General features: G+C 39.4%; 1 protein-coding gene across 10 annotated transcripts in view; it reads left to right on the plus strand.

Moving 5' to 3' along the window:
- The window catches only part of SEMA4D (semaphorin 4D), a 109,266-nt gene that overhangs the window by 63,925 nt on the left and 19,269 nt on the right, over positions 1-26,072 (plus strand). For 6 of the 10 annotated variants that reach the window (XM_041711346.2, XM_041711345.2, XM_030258377.4 and 3 more), the window contains 12 exons: positions 666-728; positions 3,043-3,141; positions 4,250-4,343; positions 5,275-5,388; positions 6,290-6,441; positions 8,177-8,352; positions 8,481-8,637; positions 9,395-9,617; positions 10,015-10,130; positions 12,962-13,134; positions 13,358-13,401; positions 14,519-16,949. In XM_041711346.2, coding sequence (XP_041567280.2) covers positions 666-728; positions 3,043-3,141; positions 4,250-4,343; positions 5,275-5,388; positions 6,290-6,441; positions 8,177-8,352; positions 8,481-8,637; positions 9,395-9,617; positions 10,015-10,130; positions 12,962-13,134; positions 13,358-13,401; positions 14,519-15,435 — 2,328 coding nt within the window. In that variant the 3' untranslated portion in view covers positions 15,436-16,949. Of the gene's footprint in view, positions 1-665; positions 729-3,042; positions 3,142-4,249; positions 4,344-5,274; positions 5,389-6,289; positions 6,442-8,176; positions 8,353-8,480; positions 8,638-9,394; positions 9,618-10,014; positions 10,131-12,961; positions 13,135-13,357; positions 13,402-14,518; positions 16,950-17,303; positions 17,511-25,189; positions 25,212-26,072 lie in introns of those variants that run through there. The other 4 variants (XM_041711347.2, XM_072922452.1, XM_030258380.4 and 1 more) reach the window with 4 other exon arrangements.

Here is a 26,072-nt window from a genome sequence, read left to right on the forward strand (position 1 = left end):
TTTGTGCTGGATTCTCAAAGTAGATTAGCCCAGGCAGAAGTCTGCTAATGTTATATTGCTTCCAGGTCCTTCCCAGGCTCCTGCTTTTCATTGCATCAGCAACACAGGCTGACATGTAGAGGTACAGCATGGACTAGCACCCAGGGTGTTTTGGAAGATGCTATATGATTTTTAATCTGAACAACATGTTCATGGGTTGTGGTGGGCCCTTTCACCAGCATATACGTATACAACGTAGCTGTAAAATTGTTCTCAGAATAATGCAAATTAGTCAAGTAAATTTTCTTTGATTCCTTCCCCCAAGTGTTTTTTATTCAAGTGTTAATGAAATAGAGAAGCAGTTCAATTTGAAAAAATACTTAAGCCAGTTACAGTTGCATTTCCCTAATGTATATGTTAATGAAAAGTACATTAGCCATTCGTGGGGAATCGTCATTATGAACCCAGAAGATGGCAGTTTAATTCTGAGTAAGGCACATGGATTTGAAAATGTTGCCTCCCTAGGAAAAAATGGCTTTGAACCTTTGAATGCTACTTGCAAATCGTCTTGCATTTCTTCTAGATGGGGTTGCCTTTTCTTGCATGTGTTACTGCAGTATTTTCAGACTTTGCATTGAGTTAAAGTTCTTTCAGTGTGCTTTTTTGTTACATGTTTTTTCACATAGTTACACTGGAAGGTCACAGAAGATAAAAGGACTAAATGTGCAGTTAAGGGCAAATCAGAACAGGTATGTATTTTTATTGAACTTCGAGAAAGATCTTGCACATTTTACTTCAAGAGGAGTAGCATTAAAAGAAGAAAGTCTCCAACTGTTTGAAATTAAAATTTTTTTAAAAATCACCTAATTTTTTTTAATTAACTTGAGTGTTAGAAACTACAGAATGCTTAGTCTTTTTTTTTCTTAGTTCATTATTTTTCTTGTTCAATATTATTTGAATGTTTGAAAATCTGAACACTCCCTAATGTGTACTTAATTTTAATGGTTTTCCATTAAGATAATAAACCAGTATTGCTGTCACTGAAGTAATTGATAGCAACTGTTGTGTTTTGTTAATGCAATAATTCCTGCACAGCATTTGATTTTATGGAGTGAATGATTAATTTTGTGTGCTTTGCTTTAGGGCATAGGGGTTTTTTATGAGGCCAGTTATTTTTTCACTAGCTCCATATAGGTGTATTATGTGTTGTTCAGTGGGTGTGCCCCTTGTGGTGTGACTCAGAGGGCACCAGAGCAGCCAGACCTCCTGTCAGCTTGGCAGGGTCCCCCAGTGTTTCTGGGAACCTCCTCATGACTGCCAGGGCACAGGCTGGCCTGTCTTGCCTCTCTTGCCTGTTTACTTGGGGTAGTTGACTGCATTGGATGTACCTTTCTGTTTGTGTAACACCATTTCATTTAATGATGCAGTAAAGCAAGGATTTGCTGGGAGGACTGATGGTCAGGCCTTTAACACAGGTTTGAAAGTAGAAGTCTGCAAGTCCTCTGAAAACAGAAAGCAGATCTGTTCTGCACTTGGAGGGATATGATCTTTGAATGTGCAGCCTGGTTAGTTCATTCTCATAAAAAAACCCCAAATGTGGCATCCAGGGCTGATAGTTATCCTGCATTCATGTGGTTCATCAGGATGGGAGTGGGCTGTCTCCCTTTGACTAGCTACTTCTTTTCCTTGACTGACCACTGATGACCATCAGTCCATTATTTGAACATGAGGTGTGACAAATATTTAAGGTGTTTCCTCCTTGCCTACCTCTGCAGGATAGGATCAAAGAATACTTTTTTTAATGGATCAGTTGTGGTTGCTATTAATGATACTGATACACAGCCATGGCAAATATGGGATATTAGTTTGTCTTGTGCGTGAGTATATGTTTAGCAGATGTGTGTGTGACTCTCCGAAAGTCCTCTCAAAAAATTTTAGTGGGGTATAATAGACCCCATAAATATGTACTTTGATAAAGCTCTAATCTATTTTATTTTCTCCTGCTCCCAGTTTAGCAGTTCATATTTACTGCTAGCCATGCTTTTTCCTCACTTTACTTCTAACCTTCTACTAGTCCCATTTATGGTTTAACTATGGTGTTTTGCACAGTGCAGTAGTTTCAGAGGGGCCAAGGTATTAAGCCACTACTGCTATTTCTTAAACTTAAATGGGCAGTTCTCTCCCCCACCCATCAGCACTGTACTGTATAGTGCCAGCAGAAAGCATTCATACAGCTTTTCAAGGGCCTTATCTGGCAGAAAACTGGTTTTACACTCTTCCCCCTGCTTTTTTCTCCCATACACAGAAATACCTAATTTGTCTCATAAGAAGGAATAGTAAGGTCAGTGCTTGAACTTGCTTAAGAAGATCATGGAACAACAGTTAGTGGAGATATCTGGCAGTGTATCAGCAAGAATTAAGGGGTATTATTGACTCTGGTTTTTTCTCTTTCTTTAAGTGGTTGTCTAGAGTTGTTTTACTTCATTATTCTGAATTTTTATTGTATCCTTTGTTAAGGATTTTGGTCCAACTCCTTATTCTGTTTCAGAGTTAAAGATATTATGGAACTTCATTGGACAACATCAAAGACTGAAAAAAAAAAAAAGAAAAAAAGAGCTGTAGGCAACAAAGCTTTGTGGCTAATTTAAGGGTATTGGAGGTTTTGCACTTAACAAACAGCCTTGGCTGTCATTGTTTCGTCTAGATGTACAAGGGATGACAAGGTCTAAAACTCACTTCATGTTTAACTGGTTGTTCCCATGGACTGGAGGTGTGTTTGGAGTTTGTCCTTCCATGAAACAGCTTGGGATGGACCCAGCTGAGCATGCTGTCCTGCTAGGACACCGAGGCAGCTGCATAGTACTGGCTGTAGGAAACCAGCTGCTTGCAGGATTGATTAGAGCTCCTGGAGATTTTAGGGAGATGGTGTCCCAGTGTCACCCGTGTGTCACCTGGGCTTGCTAGTGTAATGTGGCATAAGTAGTGGCAATGGACAATGTTTTTTGTTTATGTTGGAATGTGGAAGCTATGGTTTATTAGTCCTTTCCTCATCCTCTGTTACAGACAGAGTGCCGTAATTATTTGCGCGTCTTGCAACAGCTGAATGATACTTTCCTCTACGTGTGTGGAACTAATGCATTTCAGCCAACCTGTGACTACCTGGTAAGAAATATACACGTTTTGACCAGCAATATCTGTAATGTGAAAGCAGCTCAGGCAAACAATGAGTTACTCTGCTTTCCCAAAACTGTTGGATCTTCGCTGCTGGCTGTAAGGTTAGGAGCATTTGTTGCACTGTCCCATCATAATGGCAGAGTGTACTTCTCCTTTTGCAGAGCACTTAATGATTTATCTTGCCTAACTGCAGATCTACTTTTTCTTATCTTTTATACTTCTTCCAGTATTGTGTGTTAGCATGAAACCAGTTACTAAACCTGAAATTACATTATTTGCAACCACCACTCATTACTGAGTCTCCCTGAAATTTCCCAGATTCCTGTCTGTGCTTTTCTCTGCTCCTGGCTGTGCCAAAGATGTGTAGTGCTGAATCCTTCAGAGTAAAGTCTTAGCACAAAATTAAAACTCTCTTTTCTTGCCACTGACTCCTTTATCATTTCTTTACTGCAGTGCTCAGCAATTCAAAAATTGAGAAATCTTGTAATTATTTGTGCCTTCAGCTTCCAGTGCTTTCATTACATAGTATAACTGATCACTTCCCAAATACTGTAGCTACCTTTCAGCTTTCTGATCCGCATTCTTTTGGTTTGCAAGGGAATTATAAAGTAGCAGGAAAAGTACACTGTTCCTTTCTAAAACCTAATTGGATTATGCCCTATCTCAAAATTTACAATTGTCTCAAAAATTGCTTAATCCACCTCAGAAAGCCTTCTTGATTTCTGAGTCTGCATTTTTTACAAGCTAATTGAATAATCAATGGTTCTTTCTATGTATTGGTTAATTTATCTGCCTTTCATGTTGTGTAGTTTTTTTGGGTACTCATTCTTGAGGTCTGTCTGGATTTAGCTTTTCCTCTTTTGCTCTTTTCTGCTTCCACCCTCACAAATTATAGGGTCACATTTTTTCTCTGTCTTTGAGGCTCGATAAGATTTTCTGAAAGCACATATGTCTTCTATAATTTTACACAGAATGCCTTTGATGCTGGAAGGTGATGATATAACCCATTATTTAGTGTTTAGTTTTTAGCTAACTTTGCACAATTTGAGTGGCTGAAGGAAAAAAGTGCTAATAGTTTTTTTGTGGTTTTCTACAGAATTTAATTTCATTTGAACTTGGAGGTAAAAATGAAGACGGTAAGGGCAGATGTCCATTTGATCCTGCTCACAGCTATACATCTGTTATGGTTGGTAAGTTCAGACTTTGCATTCCTCATTCTTATGTTTAAAAATGTTCTGTCTTTTCCACTGTCACCCTCCAGTCTTGACATTATCAAAATTTTGGCTTGCCATCCATATTTTTTCGTCTGTATTGTGTATCTGTAGAGATGTTAAAATACTTACGTAGTCAACCTAAGCATGTTTCTTAAAAGGAGAACTTCAAACTCTAGGTTGTTTGGAAGCAATTTATTAAATACCAATTTTCAAACTGTATTTCTTGATGCTAAACATATTTAGTCTAAATGCACTTAGTCTGCCTTTATAGTATCAATTACTGTAATTCCAGTAAATATAACAAACAGTATTGTAAGCTGTCCTGAAGACATGCTACAGAATAAGGAAGTGAAATATTTAATGGCAGTGCTCTTACTGCATGGAAACACACCACTGAATCTTAATTTGGGGAAGCCAGAATCTGTGGCTTGTACCTACATGTATCAAGATCATAAAAGAGAAGCTCAACATCACATGAAACAGGAAATGAGAATAAAAAATAGGCTGCCTGCATTGTGCCTAAATCTGTACAAATAGAGTCTGAATAATGATGGCATAGAAAGTGAGGAAAATAATTCCAGACTTCTGGTGCATTTAAGTAAATTTGTATGTTTTAAGATAAACTGTAAGTTTTCATGTTAAATGCTAAGATGCCACAAATACAAGGTTGACTTTTGTCAGTTCTTGTGTTAGAGCAGTAATAATAATAAACCCAAGCGTGGAAGTGTTAGCTTGGGAATGATTGACAGAAATGCAAACATAAAAGACATGTCTAGGGCAACTGGGAGGAAATCAATGTTTACTATTTCTTGTGGGAAGTTGAAACTTACATAGACTCACAAAATATTTATGTACCCCTTTTGGTATCCAGTCCATAAGTTCTAATATATTTGGTTTTGTGTTGAAGATGAGGAGCTTTATTCTGGGACTCCCTATAATTTCTTGGGAAGTGAACCTGTTATTTCACGGCACTTGCATCGGAGTTCTCTGAGAACAGAATATGCAATACCCTGGCTTAATGGTAAGTGAGCATGAGAAGTGGCCCAAACAAGTTACTTTTTCAATATCACACGTACAGAGTTTGAGTGTGTTACCTGGGTAAAGAGCAATTGTCTGATGTCTCAAAGAGCTGCATTTGGTTATACTGGCATACACTGAATGTGTGCCCTCATGCATGCCACCAAGAGATTTTATTTCAGGGTTTTTATCAGCTCTGATGATGAAAACAGCTTCATAATATACATGTTTCAACTTGACATTAATGGTTTATTTCTTATCTGCTTGTTTATCCATGCAATAATGCAGCTTAATTATGATATGGTTTGGAATTGAATGGTTTTGGTCTTGAACTGGTTCTTAAATTGAGCTGATCGTGGTTCTTGACACTTCAAGTTCCTGAATTTCAAAATTCACTGAATTTTGTAATTTTCAGGGGTGTGAGGCTTTGTGCCAAAAAGGACCAAAATTATGACCATTGTCCAAAAAGTACATGATTCTGAGTTTTGTAATACATGTTGTAATGGTGCTGTCATTTTAGTGCTTCACCTAATAGCTGGAATAGAGGAGAGGCAGGCAAGGGGGGTTACCTCTCCAGGCCCATTAGAAAAACACATTTGAGTGTGGACTGAAGAATGCTGAAGTAATGAGCTGTCAGATCATAGAGATCTCTCACTATCTTACGGTTTTCACATAGGTTTTGTGGTGTTCTGGGTTTTTTTCTGTTTCTGGTTGTTTTTGTGGCTTGGGTTTTTTAAGAAATCCTGTTCATATGATGTACAGCAAACTGTGTAAAGTAGGTCAGCGAGTGGAGAGAAGGTAAATGCAGTGTGGAGTTTGAGTGAAAGACAACTTCTGAGGGTCTTTGAGAGAATCAAGTTAGTAGTCACCTATATAATAGAAAATTCTTCTGTTTGCATCTGTAGAGCCCAACTTTGTTTTTGCTGATGTGATAAGAGCAGATCCAAACAGCACAGATGGAGAAGACGACAAGATATACTTCTTTTTCACTGAGGTGTCTGTGGAGTATGAATTTGTTGGAAAATTGCTGATTCCAAGAATAGCTAGAGTATGCAAGGTGGGAGATAGTTCAGTTTACTTTTACTATATCTCATAGAATCTTGCATGTGCATGTTAAAAAACATTCATTATTCTGGACCTATTGCCAGGTAAATGGAGGTGTTTGAGTTTAGTAGACATTAATGAATAAGCTGTTACAGTTAGTTCCTCGGAGCTGAGAAGGTCTAATGGTTGCTTTGTAAATAAACACATTACTTGGTTTTGCACGGTTGTGGTGAAATTTCAGTACATCTGGGGGTTCTGGTCTTCTGGGAGAAAACAAAGCAACAGGGACAAAACCCAGCAACAGAAAAAGTGTTGCTTCAGTTTTCATTGTTAATTTTTTTCAACAAGTACAGCTCCCTGTGAAGAAGTGACATTGGTTGGAGCTGAGCAGATAGGATGTGTGTCAAGTGACTTTGAAGTAGCTGTATGCAAACACAGCTGTAGCCATGTCCACAGCAAAATAGTTCTTGACTGTTCTGTAGCAGATGGGACCTCTGTGAAGCTGCTACAGCTGCCAGAGCCTGAAGGGAAGTGGTCACCAGCAGCCTGATTCTGTCACACTTGCTGTGCTTAAACCTCTGTGTGTTAAGCTGATTCAAGTACATCCTCAGGAGTGCTGGTTAAAAGTCTTGATGGAAGTTTTTTCAGTAGAAAATGTTTATTTAACAATTTTTTTTTAAGTGGAATGTATCAATTTCCTTTTTTTCCAACAGGAAATTTATCTGGCTCTTTCATTTTTATGAGGTTGAAAGTTTTATTTTGACTTTACTGTTTTGTATGTAAACAAGGAAGTCAAAATATCAATAACAAGTTAAAGCCCTTGAGATTTCCATTAAACAAGGAGCTGGAGGCAGGTTTAGATGGGGCTTGCTATTATGGCACTCTGCCTACAGACAGCTTGTGCACACTTCAAAAGGGGAGTACAGTGGAATATGAGAGCTTCATTTATTATATTATTATGTATTTCAGAGTGTTGTTTGAAATAGAAATCAGTGACAGATTGCAAATCTGTAAGCATTTATGCTTAATTGTTTGAATACATTTTGCAGATTTTCTTTAATACATTGCATACACAACTGGATAATAAATGGAAATATTAATACTGTTTCAGTATGCCCTTTTATAAGGGAAATATCAGAGCTAGAGCTCAATTATCAAATATTTTGAAATACATTTCTAGCCAATATATCTTAAGTTAAGCCTGGGTACCTGGAAATCCTTAATAAAGGTGGTAATTTCTAGAATGATTAAAGAATTGCTGAATTTCTTCCGATGAAATTATCAATGTCAGGCAAGTCTTAAAGCATATTGCAGTGTTAGAATTTGAATCAATTTTGATGTCACTGAACAAATGCAGTATTACATATTTCTCTTAAAGGACAGTATAATACTTCCGTGCTTGTTTTACTTTTTTCCTAATGATACATTGCCCATCTCAGTTTTTCTGAGTGATGCTGAAGTATGGTTCTTCATTAACTCCCATATTTCATCTTCCCTGAATGTGTGATAGAAATAATTTTGCATTTGTTTTGTTGGACCAGTTTTCCTGTGGCTTTCATAGTGTGTTGTTTGTGAATATGTTAACATTTATTGATGTTGCTATAGATTAAATAGATGTTGCTATAGATGAAATATTATAAAACACCAGGGCTTAGTATTTGCATGCTATATAGCAGTGGTTCTTAAGTGCAAAAATGCTGCTAGTTCTCCTCACAAACACCTTTTTATTTTTTTATTAATATCATAAGAGAGACCAAGGAGGATTAAGGATCTTGCAGAAGAAATGGACTTCGTTTCTCAAGGCCAGACTAATTTGTACCATCCCTGATAAGAATTTAATTTTCAATGTTATCAATGATGTTTTTATTCTTAAATCTCCGACTTTGAAGGAACCAGTGATATATGGAGTCTTCACCCCACAACTGTAAGTGTGCTATAGCTTGTTCCTGGATACGTACCTTTAATCTCAATTGGTTACTACAAGAAAATGATAATTGCTCCTATGTTTTGTTGTGTTTTGTTTTTTTCCCTAATTTCTTCCTTAATTAATAGGAATGATGTGGGGATATCAGCAGTGTGTGCATACAGTCTGTCTGCTGTAGAAGAGGTTTTCTCAAAAGGAAAATACATGCAGAGTGCTACAGTGGAACAGTTTCATATAAAGTGGGTACAATACAACGGGGAAATTCCAAATCCTCGACCTGGTGCGGTAAGTTTCCATAGTCTTGGATCTTGTGACTTTTTCAGTGCTCAGGAGGAAACAGACTAGGGAATACTAGTAACCTACTAATGTTTGCCCTCACCTGGTTACTTCTTTTAAAAAATTCATAGAAAAATCCTGAAGTGATATGTTCTGAACATTTTATCTGGGAATCAAAGTATTTGTTTTTTTTTAATTTGGAATTAAGTTGTTTGCTGGTTTTGTATTTCATTATTTTGTTAATAATTTTGTCATTGTGAAATAAAACTCAGTTTACACTAGCAACATCATACCCTTTTTGATCAGATGAAAGGAAGTATAGCAGCTGTTGCATTGTTTCAGTAGAATCAGCATGTCTATCTAGTGTAGTGCACTGCTTTGCACACTCAAATTTTCCTAGTGCTGGGTCTCTTTCAGACTTTTTTTACTTCCTTATTTTCCTTATAGTCATACTGTTGCTAGTGCTGAAAGAGGTGATGGTTAAAAGTACTGAAGGTGCATGAAAGCACAGAAGGAATATCGTCCTAAAATGTATTGTGGACCAAAACAAAAATGTAGTCCAAAGCTCAGGGATTAGCACATTAAAGTGCTGTGAGGTCTGAGAACCTTCCTTGGTGCAATGAGTAGAGTGTACAGGTGTGGTTACTGGCCATGTGGAGAAGAAAATGCATGCAACTGCTGTTAATTGTCTTTATTTTGTACCACTAAATGATACAATTTGGTTCTCTTTTTTTCTTTTTCACTCACTCCCTGCCCCTCCTTCTAGTGTATAAACAATGAAGCTAGAGCATCAAACTACATGAGTTCTCTGAATTTACCAGACAAAACATTGCAGTTTGTTAAAGATCATCCTCTAATGGATGATTCAGTGACTCCAATGGGAGACAGACCTCGCCTAGTAAAGCGGGATGTGAAGTATACACAGATTGTAGTTGACAGAGTCAGAGCACTCAATGGCACCATCTACGATGTTATGTTCATCGGTACAGGTGAGTGCTGCAGAACACCTGGTTTTGGTGATGTACCAATTCTTAAGTTTTCTTGGAGAAACTCTTGAGATTTCCGTATTTACAGGGCTTTTACGGCAGCTGATTTAAAAAAAGTAAGGTGTCACAGTAAGTTGACAATCTTAGGTGCCTTGAAAAAATATTGCAGGAAAAGAGCTACAAAGCTTCAGTGAATTAAGCAAAACTACACAATATAATTCCCAACTGGTCATTCTGTGCCCCAAAATGTTATTTCCTGCTCAGAAGTCCTGATCATGGCAAGTTTCATGGTTGCCTTTGACACAGAATTGTTCTGCTGAGACAACTTATAACAGTTGTGAAGGCTTTTTTCCTGCCTTTTTATTTCAGAGCTCTTAAACATACTGCTTTTTTGTTTCAGATCGAGGAGCCCTGCACAAAGCTATCAGCTATGAAAATGGAATGCATATTATTGAAGAAACACAGCTTTTTCCAGATTTTGAACCAGTCCAAACTCTCTTGCTTTCATCCAAAACAGTGAGTGTTACAAGCATCACAGCGCTTATTGCCTTTTGTTCTTTCACAAAACATTTTTTGTACAAGACCATTTCTGTGCATGGAGCCAGCCAAAGACTGCATTTGTAACTCAACATGCTGCAGCAATCACATCTTTCCTGCTGCATTTCAGTATGTTTGGTAGCTGGTTAAGCTTCTGGAGGTATTTACACTTGGGGAATGGCTAGAGGAGCACAGGTATGCAGGTCTTCACTTGGTTTCCAAGTGCAGAAGCGGGAACCTGTAGGATGTTATAAGAAACTAGTTTCAGTTTTGCAGGGTTGTAAAAAACCTGACCCCTTGTGGCCACTGCAGATTTGTGAGGAAAAACCGCAGGGATTGAGGTTAGCAGAGGAGTATGTGTGGTTTTGAGGAAATAGACCAAAGAAGAGAGAACAGTCTTCTAGCATAGGACTCATAATTGTATAGTTGACTTCTGCTGTCCCAGATCTCGCAGGCTCCTGCATGCTAGTTGTGTCATGAGAGCAGTCTCTTTGCTGCAGCTGTGGGTGAGGACCTCTGTGAGGTCCTGTCTGCCCAGTGGAGCTGCAGCTCCAGCTGCATGGCACAAGAGCTGCTGCACACTCCAAACCTGGCAGCTGTCCAGCACTGTTTATCAGTTGTTTGGTTTAATCCTAGAGTGTTTCTGTGACAGTAGGAGGATGCTCACTGTGTGTAGTTTGTTCATGAGTTTGGTTTCTGCCCCTGCTTGCTCAGAACATCACATCCATGAATATATCTGTCTGTGCCTAAAGTCACTTGTAGCATCAGCATCAGTGAGGTGTTCTGGCTTTCATAAAGATTGAATGCCTCTTTTGAAGTGTCTAGTGGTAATACCAGTGCAGTTTAGGGGCTTAGGAATACTTTGAAACAGCTTTTATTTTTGTGTGATATTTAATAAAATTGTGCATGTCAACATGATCAGCTCAGTGGAACTGAGCTTTATGCCATAATTTTTACAAGCTCATTCTGCGTGCTAATTTATCCTTTCATGCTTATAATAGAAAGAAGTGGTTTTGCTAGACAAATGGAAAGCAGGATTAAAAACGTCTGTGCTTAGTTTTCTGTAAACATATTTGTGTTATTTTTGTAGGATACATCACACTGACAACTCACTTATATATCTGCAGATATGTATTATGTGTGTGTATATATATATATATATATACATACATACACACAAAATATTTGCTTAATCTGCAAAAAAAGGTTCAAATTACTTTCTTTGACAGGAAGTTTTGGAATTTGCCCTGTCATAGAAGATAATGATTGATAGCTCTTCTAATGTATATGCTAATACCCATTCTTTTAATTGTGGGATCAATCCTACACTGGCTTAATTATGATTTGCCTATTTCAGGGGAGTGCTAAGAAAGTGATGGGCATTAAGCCTGATACAAATACACATCATGTAGCAATTTCAGCACACGCTTGGAAGGCTGCTGTAGGAATAATGGCATTGAATTTATTCACTCTGGGTCCAGGTGCCACATTCTCACTGAAGTAATGCTGCCCAGTACATTCCCATAAAACCAGAGATCCTTTCCAGTGATGGGGAGTGGGAGTTTGAGTCAGCTGCCAGAGTTGTGATAACTGTATAGTCACAGTACCACCCAAACAGCCTGAAAGCACAAGTTTCTGCCTCCACAGTCAGTGGCTGCTGAAGTCCATCACAGAGCTGGTATTGTGTTATGTGTCATGGCATCCCACAGTAGTGGATTAACTGCAGAAGGATAATAATTACCCTCATGGTGGGCTTTAGACCTCTCTGGAGTCAGAGTCCTTTCTGAGAGCATTTTTCAGTAGTCTCTAGGTTCTTCCCATAGTGTGTGGAGGGTGGTGGGCAGTCAGATGAGTCTGCAGTAGATCACCTTAATTCCTGCTTGACTGGAAGGTGTGTCTTTTTAAAATAGTTTGCTCAGCTCACTGCATGTTCCCCGGAATCTTGGATGTATGAGCTGGGAAACATGCCAAGACACTACAGCCCGTGTGCAGTGTTATCCAGCAGAGCACTTGAGGGTGAGCAGTGCTTGGTGCACTGTGGAAATTTTTGAGCATAATTGGAAGCTTTTCCTAGGAAGTTACATGTCTCAAACACTGTAGACTTCCTTCTATGAGCACTGCAGACATCCCTTTCTTGATGTTTTGCCTGATAGTACGTAAAGTCCCAGTGTACCTTTAGCTGTCATTTTTCCCTGAGCTCTAAAGCAAATAGGACAGCTGCCTGCCTTTTATAATGAGTGTGGTCAGACTGCTTTGGGATGCCCAGCAGCAAGGGTTCAACAGCCATTGCAATTATTTTCCCCTTCTTCTCAGTGTCTTTCCAGTGCTGTTTCCTTTGAGTACTACCAGTGTTCTTCCTTAAGAGGCATTTGACTCTCATAAGGATGATGCTGATGTGGCTGCAGAGACTGGCTGGCTAAAGAGCTAAAGGCAGTGGAGGTGCTTTGGGTTAACAGGAGCAGCCCTGTGCATGCTCAGTCTTGGATGTGCCAACTGCAGCCTTGTCACCAGCACAGCCTTGCCTTGCCTCACAGAAGGATTATTGCAATCATAGTTCTTAGACATGGTTACTTTCCACATACTTGTTCCAGTTTTTTCTTGTCTTTTTTGCACTTTTCAGCATTGCTGCAATACTTCAAAGATAACTTTCTAGAAACAAAAGCTAATCAAATGCTTACTCTGCTGAGGCACTACTTTTTATAAAAAAGGCTGTATGTATGCGGCTCTTTCATAACACATAAATTGTTCCATGAATTGGGTTGTTTGGGTTTGAGGCTGTGATGGTTTTTGTTGTGCTTTGTTTTCTTTAGGGCAGAAGATACCTCTTTGCTGCTTCAAATTCTGGTGTGGTGCAGTCTCCAGTGTCATTTTGTGACAAGTACACCACTTGTGTTGACTGTGTTTTAGCAAGGGATCCTTATTGTGCTTGGAAACCTCTTGAAGCTTCCTGCATTGATATTTTTAAAGAAAGTGAAATGGGAAGGTAATAGTATCCTTTGATGACCTTACAGTTTCAGTCAATATTTAATCAGTCTTGTCCCACACTGATAATTAGAATTTTTAAAATTGAAAGTTTTCAAATACAAACTTTTTCCTATCCATTTATGTCTGCTAGTGCTGTTTCAATGACTCTTATTAGTACAAGGGGATGGGCAGACTTTAGGAAACAAGATTTGAAGTTGTAATGATTGGACTTCCTTTTACAGGAACTGGATTCAAAACATAGGTGGAGATGCATCTTCTTGTTCTGGTGAGTTAGTCTTTGAAGAGCTCCTTCATGTGTCTGGGCGGAGCGGTGAGAGAGCTCTGTTTAGTTCAGCTTTGCTTTTGTGATTATCTGGACATTCATTTACATTGTAATAGGTATGGGATTCTGCCTTGAATATTTGAGCATCTGTACAATCTGCATGTTGTCTTAAAAACTGTCTGTGTTTGTATGCATTTCAGTGTGCAGTGCACAACCCCTGAAATGAATGGGGGCACCTCAACAGTGACTTGTGAATGAAAGCAATACCAGAAGTACTTCTAATGCAGAGGCCTCTGTCTCTTTGATGCAGCATTTGACATTCTACTGTGAGCTTTGACAAGTGCTTGGTTATTGCTGCTAGATCAGATTAAATTATTCTGAAAAAAAAGCTGGTTTTATGGGGAATGGGGAGGGGGAACTTAGAACATGATATAGAGCAGCTGAAGTACCTTCCATAGTGCTTTAAAGCAAGTAACCACAGGTCTTTTCTTTGTCCTGTGTGCTGCTGCCACCACATCAAGGAGATCATAAAATGGAGTTGAGTTACAGGCGATTTTAGCTGCAAGTAAAAAAAGCTCTTAAGAGTTTGGTGTACTCACTTTTTATTTATAATCTGAGCAAAGCGTGGACCACCATGAGAGCTTTGCTTGTAATTTTTTTTATTAACTTACGGGATGCCATAAGTTGTGGATGTGCCATAAGTGCAAATATCCTTTTTTTCAGAAGAGAGTTCCTAGTTCAGTTTCCTCTTGCATACTTTGTAGTTGCTGCTTTACTTAAAATGCAGTGATTGGATATAAAGTGAGACCAGGTACAGTATCTTTCCTCAACAGTGACTTCTCGGGTGCATACTCAGTTGTGGATCAGTGAGGTCTCACCTTTATCTAGAAGTGGAGGCTGTCTTAGAGTTGAGGTGTCCTGTCTCTTAGTTTGTCTTGATGTTCCACATGCAGCTTGGTATTCCACTGAGATTCTTGCATGCTGTCCACCTGTTCTTGTGAGGTGAATGCCATAATCTTCGTGCTTCCAGTAAGACTGTAACACAGTCTGTTGAAGCTGTACAGATTAGAGCAAACTGGAATCATTGCTGATACTCTGCACGTTTATTTTGATGTTCCAGATAAAGTAAGAGAGAATCCCCTACAGCATACATTCAAGCATGGGAGCACAGCAGAACTCAAGTGTTCTCAAAAGTCCAATCTGGCACAGGTAGTTTGGAAGTTCAAAGATGATGTGCTGAGAGTGGAGAGTCCCAAGTACCGTCTGCTGGAGAAGGCACTGCTCATCTTCAATTTATCAGAAGGAGACAGTGGTGTTTACCAATGTTTGTCAGAAGAAAAAGTGGAAAATAAGAAATTTTCTCAAGTGCTGGCTAAGCATGTTTTGGAACTGAAAAAAATGCAGCGTACCATGGTGGCCCCCACTACAACAGCTGCACCAGTAGAAGGTAATAGTGATGTGCTCAAAGTGTCAGCTGTATCGGCCGAGGGGTCCACTGCTCACGTCTCCACCACTCACATGGTACCAGTAACCACAGGAAGGATATTAACAAAGCCCATTGGCCCTGTCTTAACAAGTGTAGCCTCCAACACAGAGCTCTTCAATTCTATTCCTGATGCAGTCCCGGAAAAGACAGTGTTCCTCAAGTCAAATGATAACTTCCTGTTGATGTTCCTCTTCCTCTTCTTTTTCATGCTGTTTTTGTGCCTGCTCTCCTACAACTGTTACAAAGGCTACTTGCCAGGGCAGTGCTTGAAGTTTCGCTCTGTGATGCTGCTTGGCAAGAAGAAAACGAAGTCAGATTTTTCTGACTGCGAGCAAAGTGTGAAAGAGATGCTGGTGGAGCAGGGCAGCGTCAGCCACCAGAGCGGGGAGCAGCCCAAGCCGGCGCACGACACGGGCTACGAGACGGAGCCGGACTGCGGGAACAGCCAGCTGCAGGCCGGGGACTCGCAGGCGTCCCGCGAGGCCAAGGACAAGCCCTTCGACGTCAAGTGCGAGCTCAAGTACGCCGACTCGGACGTGGAGGGGGACTGAAGGACCCCTGGTCCCTCTCCGTGGTGGAAGTGAGCTGTGCTCCTGCAGCTGGCTGTTTGAGCACGGAGACCCCGGGTGTGACAGCTAAGCCATAGCAAGGATTACATGCTTCAGCTGTACAGCAAGCCAATTTTCATTTAGATCTCAACAAATTAGAGTGGTGTACTTGTCTGGAGACCAGAACATCTTGTGTTGTACTGTCGTTTTTTTTGTTTATTCAAATGGCCAGTTTCAGATCGCCACTTGTTTATTCCCAGTTTTCCCCCACACTGAGCACTTTGCTCTAGTGAAGCTACTTGCTTGTTCTTTGGCCATATTCTTCAATAGAGTAAAAGTAACTTTATAATTCAGTTGGCTTTAAAAAGTACTTCAGTCTTCACATATTTTTAGTTGCCATTAAAAAAAGATCTAGTTTCATTTTAATTCCAAATTGGAAATTGAGTTTAGTTTATCAGATTGGTAAATTATAGACTTTTGTCCAGATTGGGACATTTTTTTTCTTTGCTTCTAGTGATTGTTTTTAGTTTTATGCTTTGTGTTTTGGCACACTAGGTCTCTTTAGTTGGTTAAAGTTAATTTTTTTAACTGCTCTACAAGTATCTTAGATTTTAAGGTATAATGGGGATAGCATTGCCTTGATTTGTGTAAGACTCAGGGATAATCTTGTTTAAAGGCTCTTTTCTTTGCTGCTTACTAGAAATGTAGGTACAACAATATCAGTACTAAACATGGAGTAAGTGGGGAATGGGGAAGGAGGAAAAAAATGCTTCTTTTTTTCTTTTATTGGTTTTTTCCTCCCCCCCACCAGCGAGCCAGCTGGATGTAGTCACATTTTATTTTCTATACAAAACTGGATTCATTTTTTTTTCTTTAGTTAATAGAGCAGTACAGGCAAGCAACTGTCAGTGAGCAGTGACAAGGAAAGAGGTTTCTTGCATTGTGGAAGCAAAACAGGAAGCAAGAAGAATTAATTCTTCTCCAACAATTCAGCTAGTGACTCGCTGGAATGGACTGTTAGAACACAGCCTGATGAGAAAACGTTGCTGGTTTGTTTTCTTCTTTTCAGATTCAGAAATAACTCAGCTTCTTTTTGTGACAAATACTTGCAGCGTCGCCCTTTCTGGATGATACCTTCACTCTCCTATGCAACTGGAGACTGAAACTGGAGCTGCTTAAACAATCAGTCCTTTGAACTGTTTATGTGAATCATGCCTGCTAACGTGAAAGTGTGCATTTGTTCTCAGCCTGGTTCACAGCAGCATTGTTTGTCTGTAAAAGCATTTTATGTGTGCAGTCCTGGAGAATTGTTCCTCTCACTGCTTCGTTCTGTAAATATTGCTAGAAGTAGAATACATTTTAACAGTAAATAGCAGTATGCCTGGGCTGCTTTTCTGTGTTGAACCTTCATGCAAACATAATTTAGACCATCTTAGTGTAAACAGTTTATATTTTATAAGATTCCGTTTGGTTTTATTTTTCTATTAACAGAATAAATGTTAAAATAAGTTGTATTACATCTTGGATTTTCTGAAATGTGACACAGCAGTGCTTTCCATTTGGCAAGCACTAATGTTCCTTGTGATTTCCTTTGGGGGGAATGTAAAAACTTCATCATTAATTTGAAGCAGCCTCTCAGCTTCAACTGAATGGGTTATAACCCAGGGTGGGGAGATGGGAAGGATGGGAGAAAAACAATGTGGGAGAAGGAGGAGAGTGCTCTTCTTTGGGGGCCTAGGGACACTTGGTCTTACTACCTTTCTAAAACTCACTTGTCTTTTTGCATTATTTTTTCATTGTGTGATGTATTTCTTGCAACTTCTTTCCTTAGTACCCTTTTACTTTCTTTTCTGTCGTCTTCTGTCACACAGCCTCATCTCCCATACCTTTCCCTCCTACTGGTACCTCCTTTTTGTCCTGTGTGGGAAGTGATTCACCTCCTTCACCCACCAGTACCCAGCCTGATGTTTGGTCTAGCAAAGACCCTGTAAAGGTCATGTTGTTGCCACCTTTCCTAAGTGACCAGGCACAGCATGTTAGTGTCCGGGGACGCTTCCACCTCTTCTGCCAAGCCACAGGTAAGTTGGAGGACCCTGTATAAGCCAGCACTTTTCTGCATTAAAGGTTTAGCTGTGTCACCATGTGTACTGTATAAATCTTCCTTTTGTGATGTCTGGGGGGGAAAAACAAGAACAAAGAGAGACAGTATCAGGATGCCAGCATGCATCAGGATGCCAGCAGGCTCTTACCAAGAATAAGTCACTGTGAGTGCTGAAGGAATTCAGTGAATCAGGATCGCATATGGATGTTTAGCAGGTAGATATTTTCATTGTCAGTGTGTATGCAGTTTAAAAAGTACACTTTTATTGAATTTGAACTTAGCATATTTTGTGGACTGTCATCCCTATTTCCATCTTATTTCAAGTGGCGAAGTACATACAGTAATAACTTCCATTTTATAGCAGATACATTACCTGAGGTGTAAAGGAGGACAAAGCTGTTTCTTCACAGCAATTCAGCTTTTTTTCCAGTTTTTGTTTGGATTATTACAAATTACAATTTGTAATTGCTGGTTTAAACTAAGTATGATTTAATGGATTGAAACAGGTCTTCATATGGAACCTTATTTTTTAAAAGAAGAAATTATGTAGCTTGAATATAAAAAGTATTGTTGTTCCCTATTGGCATCTCTGTTAGCATTACGTGGCATCAGATGGAAATGCATAAATCTTTATTAGAGTAGATCTTAACAAAGGCCTTGTTTGTATTTCTGTGGCTGAAAGGAACAAATGTGGGATGAAGGTTCTTTCATAGACTAGAATCATTCAGATTGGAAAGCACTTTTCAGCAGTAATTTGCTCACTTTTGCGATAGGCAATTCAGAAACTTGGTAGTCCACTATGAAAAAAAAAAAGGTTACAATAGCACAAAAGATTTAAACAACTTGATAATTGTGCTACAGACCTAGACTTCATTTTAGAATTTTTTTTTTCATCCAGCAGTACCAATCTTAACATAATACGGATGCTGCTCTTAAAAATTGTCAGTAATTGTATTTTCCTTGGTGATGAATTTAGGAAGGAAGGCAGAGTGTCCTAAAGGCAGCATGTGGACTCCATTCCTCAGAAGGTGTAGGGGTGAATAGTGGAACAAACTCCTCACAACCACCTGGAATCCAAGGGATGCAGTAATGGTACAGGTGGGGTCAAGGTGACCCAGCTATAGAAGTTCTTCCAATGTACATCAAAGCAGGGGAGGACTGGACTTTGTATTATGGACAGAGTTTTTGCTCCCTTTCGGAAGCAAGGCATTTAGCTGACACATCACACTCGTCTCTTACCCAGAACTTCAGTCGCTTGATTTAAAAAACATGCAAACCAGCAAATGCAGACCAGCACACAGAACTGGTGCAGATATTTGCATCTTTCTGGGTCCTGCACATGAGGATATATGAATTAATCCTGGGTGGGGGGTAGCTAAAGAATTGCTCTTGCAAGGAAGGTCTCTGGTTTTGTTCAAATTTGTTCAGTGTTGGTTTATATTTCTTTATATTAATATAGCTTTAGTGGAACTTGATTTCTCTCAGCCATGAACATAAAGTAAAATGTGTTTGCAAGGTGCAAAAGGGTTAAATTAGACTGGCAGAGAATTAAATGTTGTGCCTGGTTGTCTTCAAAAAAGGATATGGCATCAGTAAATGTGTGATGCAAATACATAGATTGCCACATCATCCAGTAAAAACCTCAAAGCTTATTTTTAATTAAGTTTCTAGCTTAATTGTTATTTTATCAGAATTGCTGAATCTCTTCCTTTTTTTAATTGTAAATATCAGTTTCAAGCTGTCTGGAAGCTCAGCAGGAGTTGGTGAGTTCTTTTGCTCATCTCTTACTCATCCCACATGTTTTAACCTGAAAGCTTACCTGAGGATAAGACTTTACAGCCTTGTACTGGCTCATTTCCACAAGGTAAACTTGAGTGATACAACACAAACAGCATTTGTGGCAAACTGCTACATTTTTTCTGAAAAAGAAGTTGTTTCAAGTATGGAATACTTCCACTCTTCTGGAAAAGGGAGGAATAAATCTCCCTTTGCAAATTTTCTCCCAGTTTGTCTCTACTCCCCCAGAGTCTCATATTTCTCTAGAGACCTGTCTGCTATATGTGCATGGACGAACATTAGGTTTCCTGTGTACTTGCTCTAATAGAAATTTTCTCTCCCATTACAGAATTTTTTAAACTTCTAGAGGCAGTTAAGGCAAGTTTCAAATAAATTGAACAAAATGCTACAACATCTGGTTCAGGGGAGAAACAGCGAGTTGGTGGTGCACACACCTGCTGTATAATTTCTCTGGTGTACTCTGTTGAAATTGGGTATAGTAGGAACAGGTTTTTTCCCAGAGTTTTGATTCTGCTCAAGGATGTTTTACTGGCACCTCCTCCCCCTGCTTTAGCTCCATGTCCATAATTTCACAGATAAAACTAAAATACAGCAAGTGTGCTGTGTGATAGTTTAAATGTTTTTATAATCAAACACTGCAAAACACTGTGTTTCATCAGCAGATCAAGCCTCTTTGTGTCCATGGTGTCAAGATTACTCCCTCCCTTAATTTATCTGTAGCTGGAGATTTTACATATTGGATTGTTTTCATTCTTGGTAAAAAAATGGGTTCAGTAGTGTGAACATACAAGTTCTGTGAACTTGGAAATACACTTTCGGGGAGTTACTGTTTCATGGAGATGCTGAGATGGGTATCTGGTAACACATACAAAGCCTGTTCCTGTGGTTACACTGTTCTAGAAGGAGTAGAAGAAAGTTTCCCACATCTGTGGAAGAAAAGATCCATAACTTGCAAGAATCAGAGTTGCAAGTGGTTCGCTAGAGGTTCCTCTTTGGTGGAGCCTGCAGTTGCACTGAAAAACAGACGGGTGGGGAAATTTTTTTTTTTCCCCCAGGAGGAGGTCACCTGTCAGAGACTGACTTACCCATGGAAATAAGTAATTCATTCTTGGGTGAGGTTTTTGGTTTTTGGGGTTTTTTTTGGGGGTTTTTTTGCATCATTTGCATGATTGCATCAGCCATGGTGCCCTGGGGTGGTCTGGTCTGGTGTAGAGCTCAGTCAGGTGAGGCATGGAGGTGTGCATCAGCCAGAGCAGAATGAGCCTGCCTGGGAATGTTCTTTGTGCTAGGCAAAATGTTTGTCTGACGTGACAAATGATGGCATTTAAATTATCAGTATCTTACAGTGGATTTAACTTGTGTTGTTACTTTTCTGTTCTTACAAGAACACCAATATCAAGTAGAAATTTTTGATACACTTGTGTTTTATAACCAGTTGAAGTTGGTAAGTGGCTCTAAATTACAGCCATGGAGAGATAACAAGGCTAGTTTTTGTAACATGATAACAAATCAATCCACTGCACAAATATTTCAAAACTTTAGAAAACTTTCAAATTTTTATGCAGTATATTTTGAGACTTACACAGTGATGCTTTCCTAAGCAATGCCCATGACATCAATATGCAAGAAGAATACCTTTTTTGGGTTTTTTTAGGGGGATTATTTTGCTGTTGTTTGGTTGGTTGTTCTGTTTTATTTTATTTTGTTTTAACTTTAAATTAGTTTTCCAGTAAAGACTAGAATAAGTTCAGTGTAAAAATAATTGTAAGCATAAGGCAAATTAAAAAGCATCAGGCATCAAATTTAAAAAGAGGAGAAAAAGGAAAAGATGTAGAACCAAAATTGTCTTGTTTTTTTTTTTTTTTCCTCAGAAGATTTGGTTAAATTGTTGTTTTCCCACATTTCACCGTGTGCAGCTGATGCACTCGTACAGGTTTTTCCTGTGGAATGAGTAATAAGGTGCAGGTGGAAAACATCTTGTGTGGCTTTTGGTAGTTTATAAATTATTAAAACATAAAGGAAGATCCTGAAGCACCTTGGGAGATTGAGTCTACCTGGGACTAGCAGCTGCAGCCTGCAGTAGTTGCTGCTGCTGTGATGTGCAGAGCACTTGAGGCTGCAGCCTGCTGCAGTGTGTCCCGTGCACAGCAGCTGGTGTTCTGTACGCTCACCACTCAGTCTGACAGGCTGCAGCTCATGTCAGCAGGGGGCTCGGGAAAATAAAGCCCTTGCGTGGTTTTCAGAGCTTTGCACAGGTTAAAAACACAGTTTTTTACCAGTTTTTACCCTCACGGTTTGAACAAGCCACCCTTTTGAGAGAACAGCTTGTCAAAAAATCAGGTGAGGCTGAGGCAAAAAGCTGGCACCTCTGTGCAGGAGAACCTCTGTAAAGCAGCAGCTTTGCTGTTGAGTTGTCTAGTTCAGCTTCTCAGCTTGCTTGAGGACTGGGTGCTGCTTGGGCTGTCAGCAGAGATGAACTTTGCTGACAGAGTTCATCTCTGTCACAAAAAGGGCAGTATTCTCCATTTGAATTTAATGTACATAATTCTGGGAGACTGCAAGGGAGCAGAATCTGCACCAGCTTCTGTAATATGACTAAGTATAAAAGAAGCTTGCTTCACACTGGGGACTTTGGAGACCCAAATGCCTTTTGGGATGTCTTCTCTCAGGAGGGAGAGGGATTAACTTAGGTTTGTATTCTATTCTCTGTATAGTTTGTTTGCAGTTTACCTGACCTCCCAGTTTAGCCTTTCTTCTTTTGCAGTTCAGCAGAAATATTTTGACTTTTGTCCTTGGAACTCTTGATTCAGTAATGTCTTGGCTTGAAGCAGTACCCTGGTAGTAACCGCTACAGGTACTACCAGGGTACAGAACTGTCTCAGTATTCTGTGTGCATTGTCCCCAGAGTGGAGATGAAAATCTCATTTCCATCTCTTCAGTCATCTTCCTGCTAGATCTGCCTATCAAACAAAGAAAAGAAGTAGTTTGTGTTCTCGGGAGAATAGAAGTGGTTTTTGGAGAGCATGGTACTCCTTAAAATATGTTCTCCAATTTTCTTTGTTTTATTTTAAAACTTAACATAGTAGCCTTGTTAGCTGATAGGATGGCAAATAATCATTAGGCAAACAGTAAGTGCCAGGGAAAGTTTAGGCTGGACATCAGTAAAAAAGTTCTTCAGAAAAGAGTGATTGGGCATTGGAATGGGCTGCCCAGGGAGGTGGTGGAGTCACCATCCCTGGAAGTGTTTAAGGAAAGACTGGATGTGGCACTTGGTGTTGTGCTCGTTGATAAGGTGGTGTTAGCTGATAGGTTGGACTCTCAAGGTCTTAAGGTCTTTCCCAAACTAGTTAATTCTGTGATACTGTGAAAGTGAAACCTTTTTTTTTTTTTTTTTTTTTTTTTTTTTTTTGTGACAGCAGTCCCTGGTTCTAGCTTCCTAATGCTTCATCAAGATTTTTTTTTTCCCACAGATAATTATCCAAGTGCAAAACCTTTTTCTGGACATTATCAGCATCTGAATAAATGCATGATAAAAATTGCATTTTTATCTAATGGGCCAGTCAGCCATTTTCCCAGCCTGGTTTTAAATTCCACTCCGAGAAGATGGATGCCCTGTCCTGCTTGCACCTGCGTGTGCTGTGCATCACCTCTAGTGAGTGGCTGCTCACAGCTTTTACATGGCTCACATTCTGCAGGAAGCACTTCCTGCTGCCCCTCTGCCATGATAAGCTGCATCAGCTCGTGGTGTTGATGTTGCACAAAGGGATGGGTAACTTACACCAGGTGTCTGCAGGACCTCATGCATCCTTCAGTGTCCAATACTTGGTATTGGAAGTAATATTCTTTGGCATTTCAGAGAGGTCTGTTTTCTTGGCTTTTTATTGGCTTTTCTTTTTCCATTGCTGTCAAGCTTGTCTTCTAGAATGAATTACCCTGATTTAACAATCAAACACCAACCAACAAAACTACCCCAAAAATGCACCCCAGTTATAGGTAGGGGGTACAGGCTATGTAACTTGCATACTATTTGCACAAAACTGCAAAGATGCTTGTCTCAAATTAAAGATTTCAACCCCCCTGCTTCCACCCCCCCCCCCCCCCCACTTTTCAAGTCAGCTACCCTCTGATGGCTTCATTTCATACTGATTTATTATTTTGGCATCAGCAGCAGCAATGATTCAGACTCCTACAACTCAAGAAACTGTGATCAGCCCTAAATCTTTTATTCACATACTGAGTAGTGCAGGTGATAATATTTCATATTAATGATTGACTAACCTCTTCCTGGGCTAACTTTGATGTCTGATTTAAAAGAAGACTTTCCTGCATCCAGGTTATAGTGCCTTTTTAAACCTTAATCCCTGCTCCAGATGAGAGCTGCCTGTATGATCTTGGTTTTCAGAAATCTGGGATCTTTGCTTCAGCAGAATTCAGCAAAGCTGTGAGCTTGATAACAAGCATTAAATCCAGATGTCATTCTTAATCGGATGCACATGGTGAGTTTTGAAAGAGGTTTTGATGTATATTGGTTATACAAGGGAGTTTTTTTCATAAGCTTTAACTTCCCATCCCTATGGATAGCCTCTGGTAGCAGTTCTTTGTCTAGATAATAGGAATTTGTGTAAAAGACTTTTTGTTACCGTGGTAGAATTTCTCTCTGGGATACCTGTCAGTTTATCTTCACTGGATTTCAATTTGCTGTCAATCTGCAGCAATTATTAGCTGGGGTGTAGGTTTTCTGATGGCTCCTGCTTTTGTACTAACCCCCCTGTCTTGGAAATATTTTCATGAATTTAGAGAAGTCTTATTCAAATGCTACCCTTCAAGAGCTGGGTTAGAAATGAGGAGGAGTTTGTGCTGAACCACCACCAGTGGTAGCACTGCTCACATTTTAAAATGCAGCTTCACTGGGCTGCTTTTGAAATGTTTCCACAGCTCTCTTCACATGGAAGCACTTGGCACAAGGAGCCAGCTTGGCCAGTGCTCCGCCGTGCTCCCCCTGCCTTATGTCACTGAGCTCTGCTAAATCCATAATCAGCTTCTTTTGAATTAGTGTCTCCAAGCTGTCTTGAAAAACCATATGTCTGTTAGGATGTGATGCATATATGGCAAATGCTTAATTTGGGCCAGCTTAGCAGGGTGCATCCCCATGCTGCTCTGAATCTGTAGCTTTATACTTTAGTTACTTTAAGTCTGGTTTTATTTACTTAATTCTTCTAACCTTAGGTCAAATTTACACCAATAACCCACTGAATGCAGTCAGACTGTGGGTAGAAGATTACAAGGCGTTGCAGTTGTTTGAATTTCTATGCTAAGAATGGTGGTTGAATTTTTTTTCCATTTTTGTCGGTGGAAAATATTGAGAAAAAGTAATCTGGGTATGAAATATGTGGTTTTTGTAACCCAGCCTGATTTGACATAGGTCAGAGAACCCATTCTGCTGGCAGAAACTACCTGGGCCATTACTACTCTGGCTTTTAATACCTGGGCACTACCATTTCATTCAAACTGCTGAAAACAGAGAAAATGAAATCTGTGTGAGAAAGAAGCAAAAACTTCCAGAGACACTGGAAATTTTGAAGGCCTTATGCAAAGGAAAGGGTAGCTCAGATGATGCCACAAAGTTTTTTGTATTTTTGTTTGATAACTGTTAATTCCCCTTCTGAAATCATCAAGGTGGTGAAGTTGTTTTAATTAATCACGTGTAGTTTATTGAAGCAATGTTTTTGAAGTTAACTGTTTGAAATCTATTTCATGGCTGCTTAGGTATAGTTACTTATGTACCTATCATCTTGTGCTGTTTAATTCTCTGCTTGATTATTATGTTTTAATAACACTACTTTCTTAAAATCTTTCAAGCATTCCTAACATGGATGGCAAAGTAAGTAGATCAGGTCAGAAACTTGTATTTTAAAGATTGCACTAGACATGTAATTAATTTGTATTATAGTGACAGTAAAAAAAAAAAAAAAAAAAACAGAGTATATGTTTTTATTATTTTCCTTTATCTTCAAAAAATATTTCCCTAACCATTACAGGGAGTTGTAGAAAATTTGCATTTAACAAATATGATTTAAAATTTTTGCAGATGAAACTGTGTCACATTGTATTTTTTTGTATTGATCCATCCTGAAAATGAAATCAAAGTAGAGACGGTAGGTGCCTGAACATTGGAAACAAGTTGCACTGGAACAGGATCAGGAAAAACCCTGAGTACTGCTTGCATCTAAATTTTGCTGTCAACCAGTGTAAGTGGGGATGAGTGTGTATCTCTGGGGATTTCCAGTGCTTCTGACTGCACAGAAAAATAACAGAAGGGTAAAAATTGCCTAGTTGCACTTCATAAGGGACCAGTCTGAACCAACACAGCTTGCAAAATTTCATGTATAAGGAAATTGCTACATTTTAATCTCTCAGTGAAATGTGGATGTAAGTGGAAATTTTGGCCATTTTCCAGCACAATTGGGATCTTCAGCTCTAGAAAACAGAGCAGGTTCTCTGGTGTGAAATAGTACATTTGAAGTAAGTTAGGGAAGTGTTCTGCACTAAACATGCTGCTTCTTTGCTTGGCTCTAAAGTGGCACTTAGGGATTTTGATTTTCTTGCTGTGCTTGCACTTACTATTCCTCCCATTTGTTCAAATTCCAGCTTCAGCTTTAGGTTACTGAAGTAATTTGTCCCTGGTTCCAGACTTCTGATGGACTTAGTGACATGTAACCTATCAGCTGTTAGCTGTAGAATG

The sequence above is a fragment of the Taeniopygia guttata genome, chromosome Z (assembly GCF_048771995.1).
Source record: "Taeniopygia guttata chromosome Z, bTaeGut7.mat, whole genome shotgun sequence".
NCBI lineage: Eukaryota > Metazoa > Chordata > Aves > Passeriformes > Estrildidae > Taeniopygia > Taeniopygia guttata.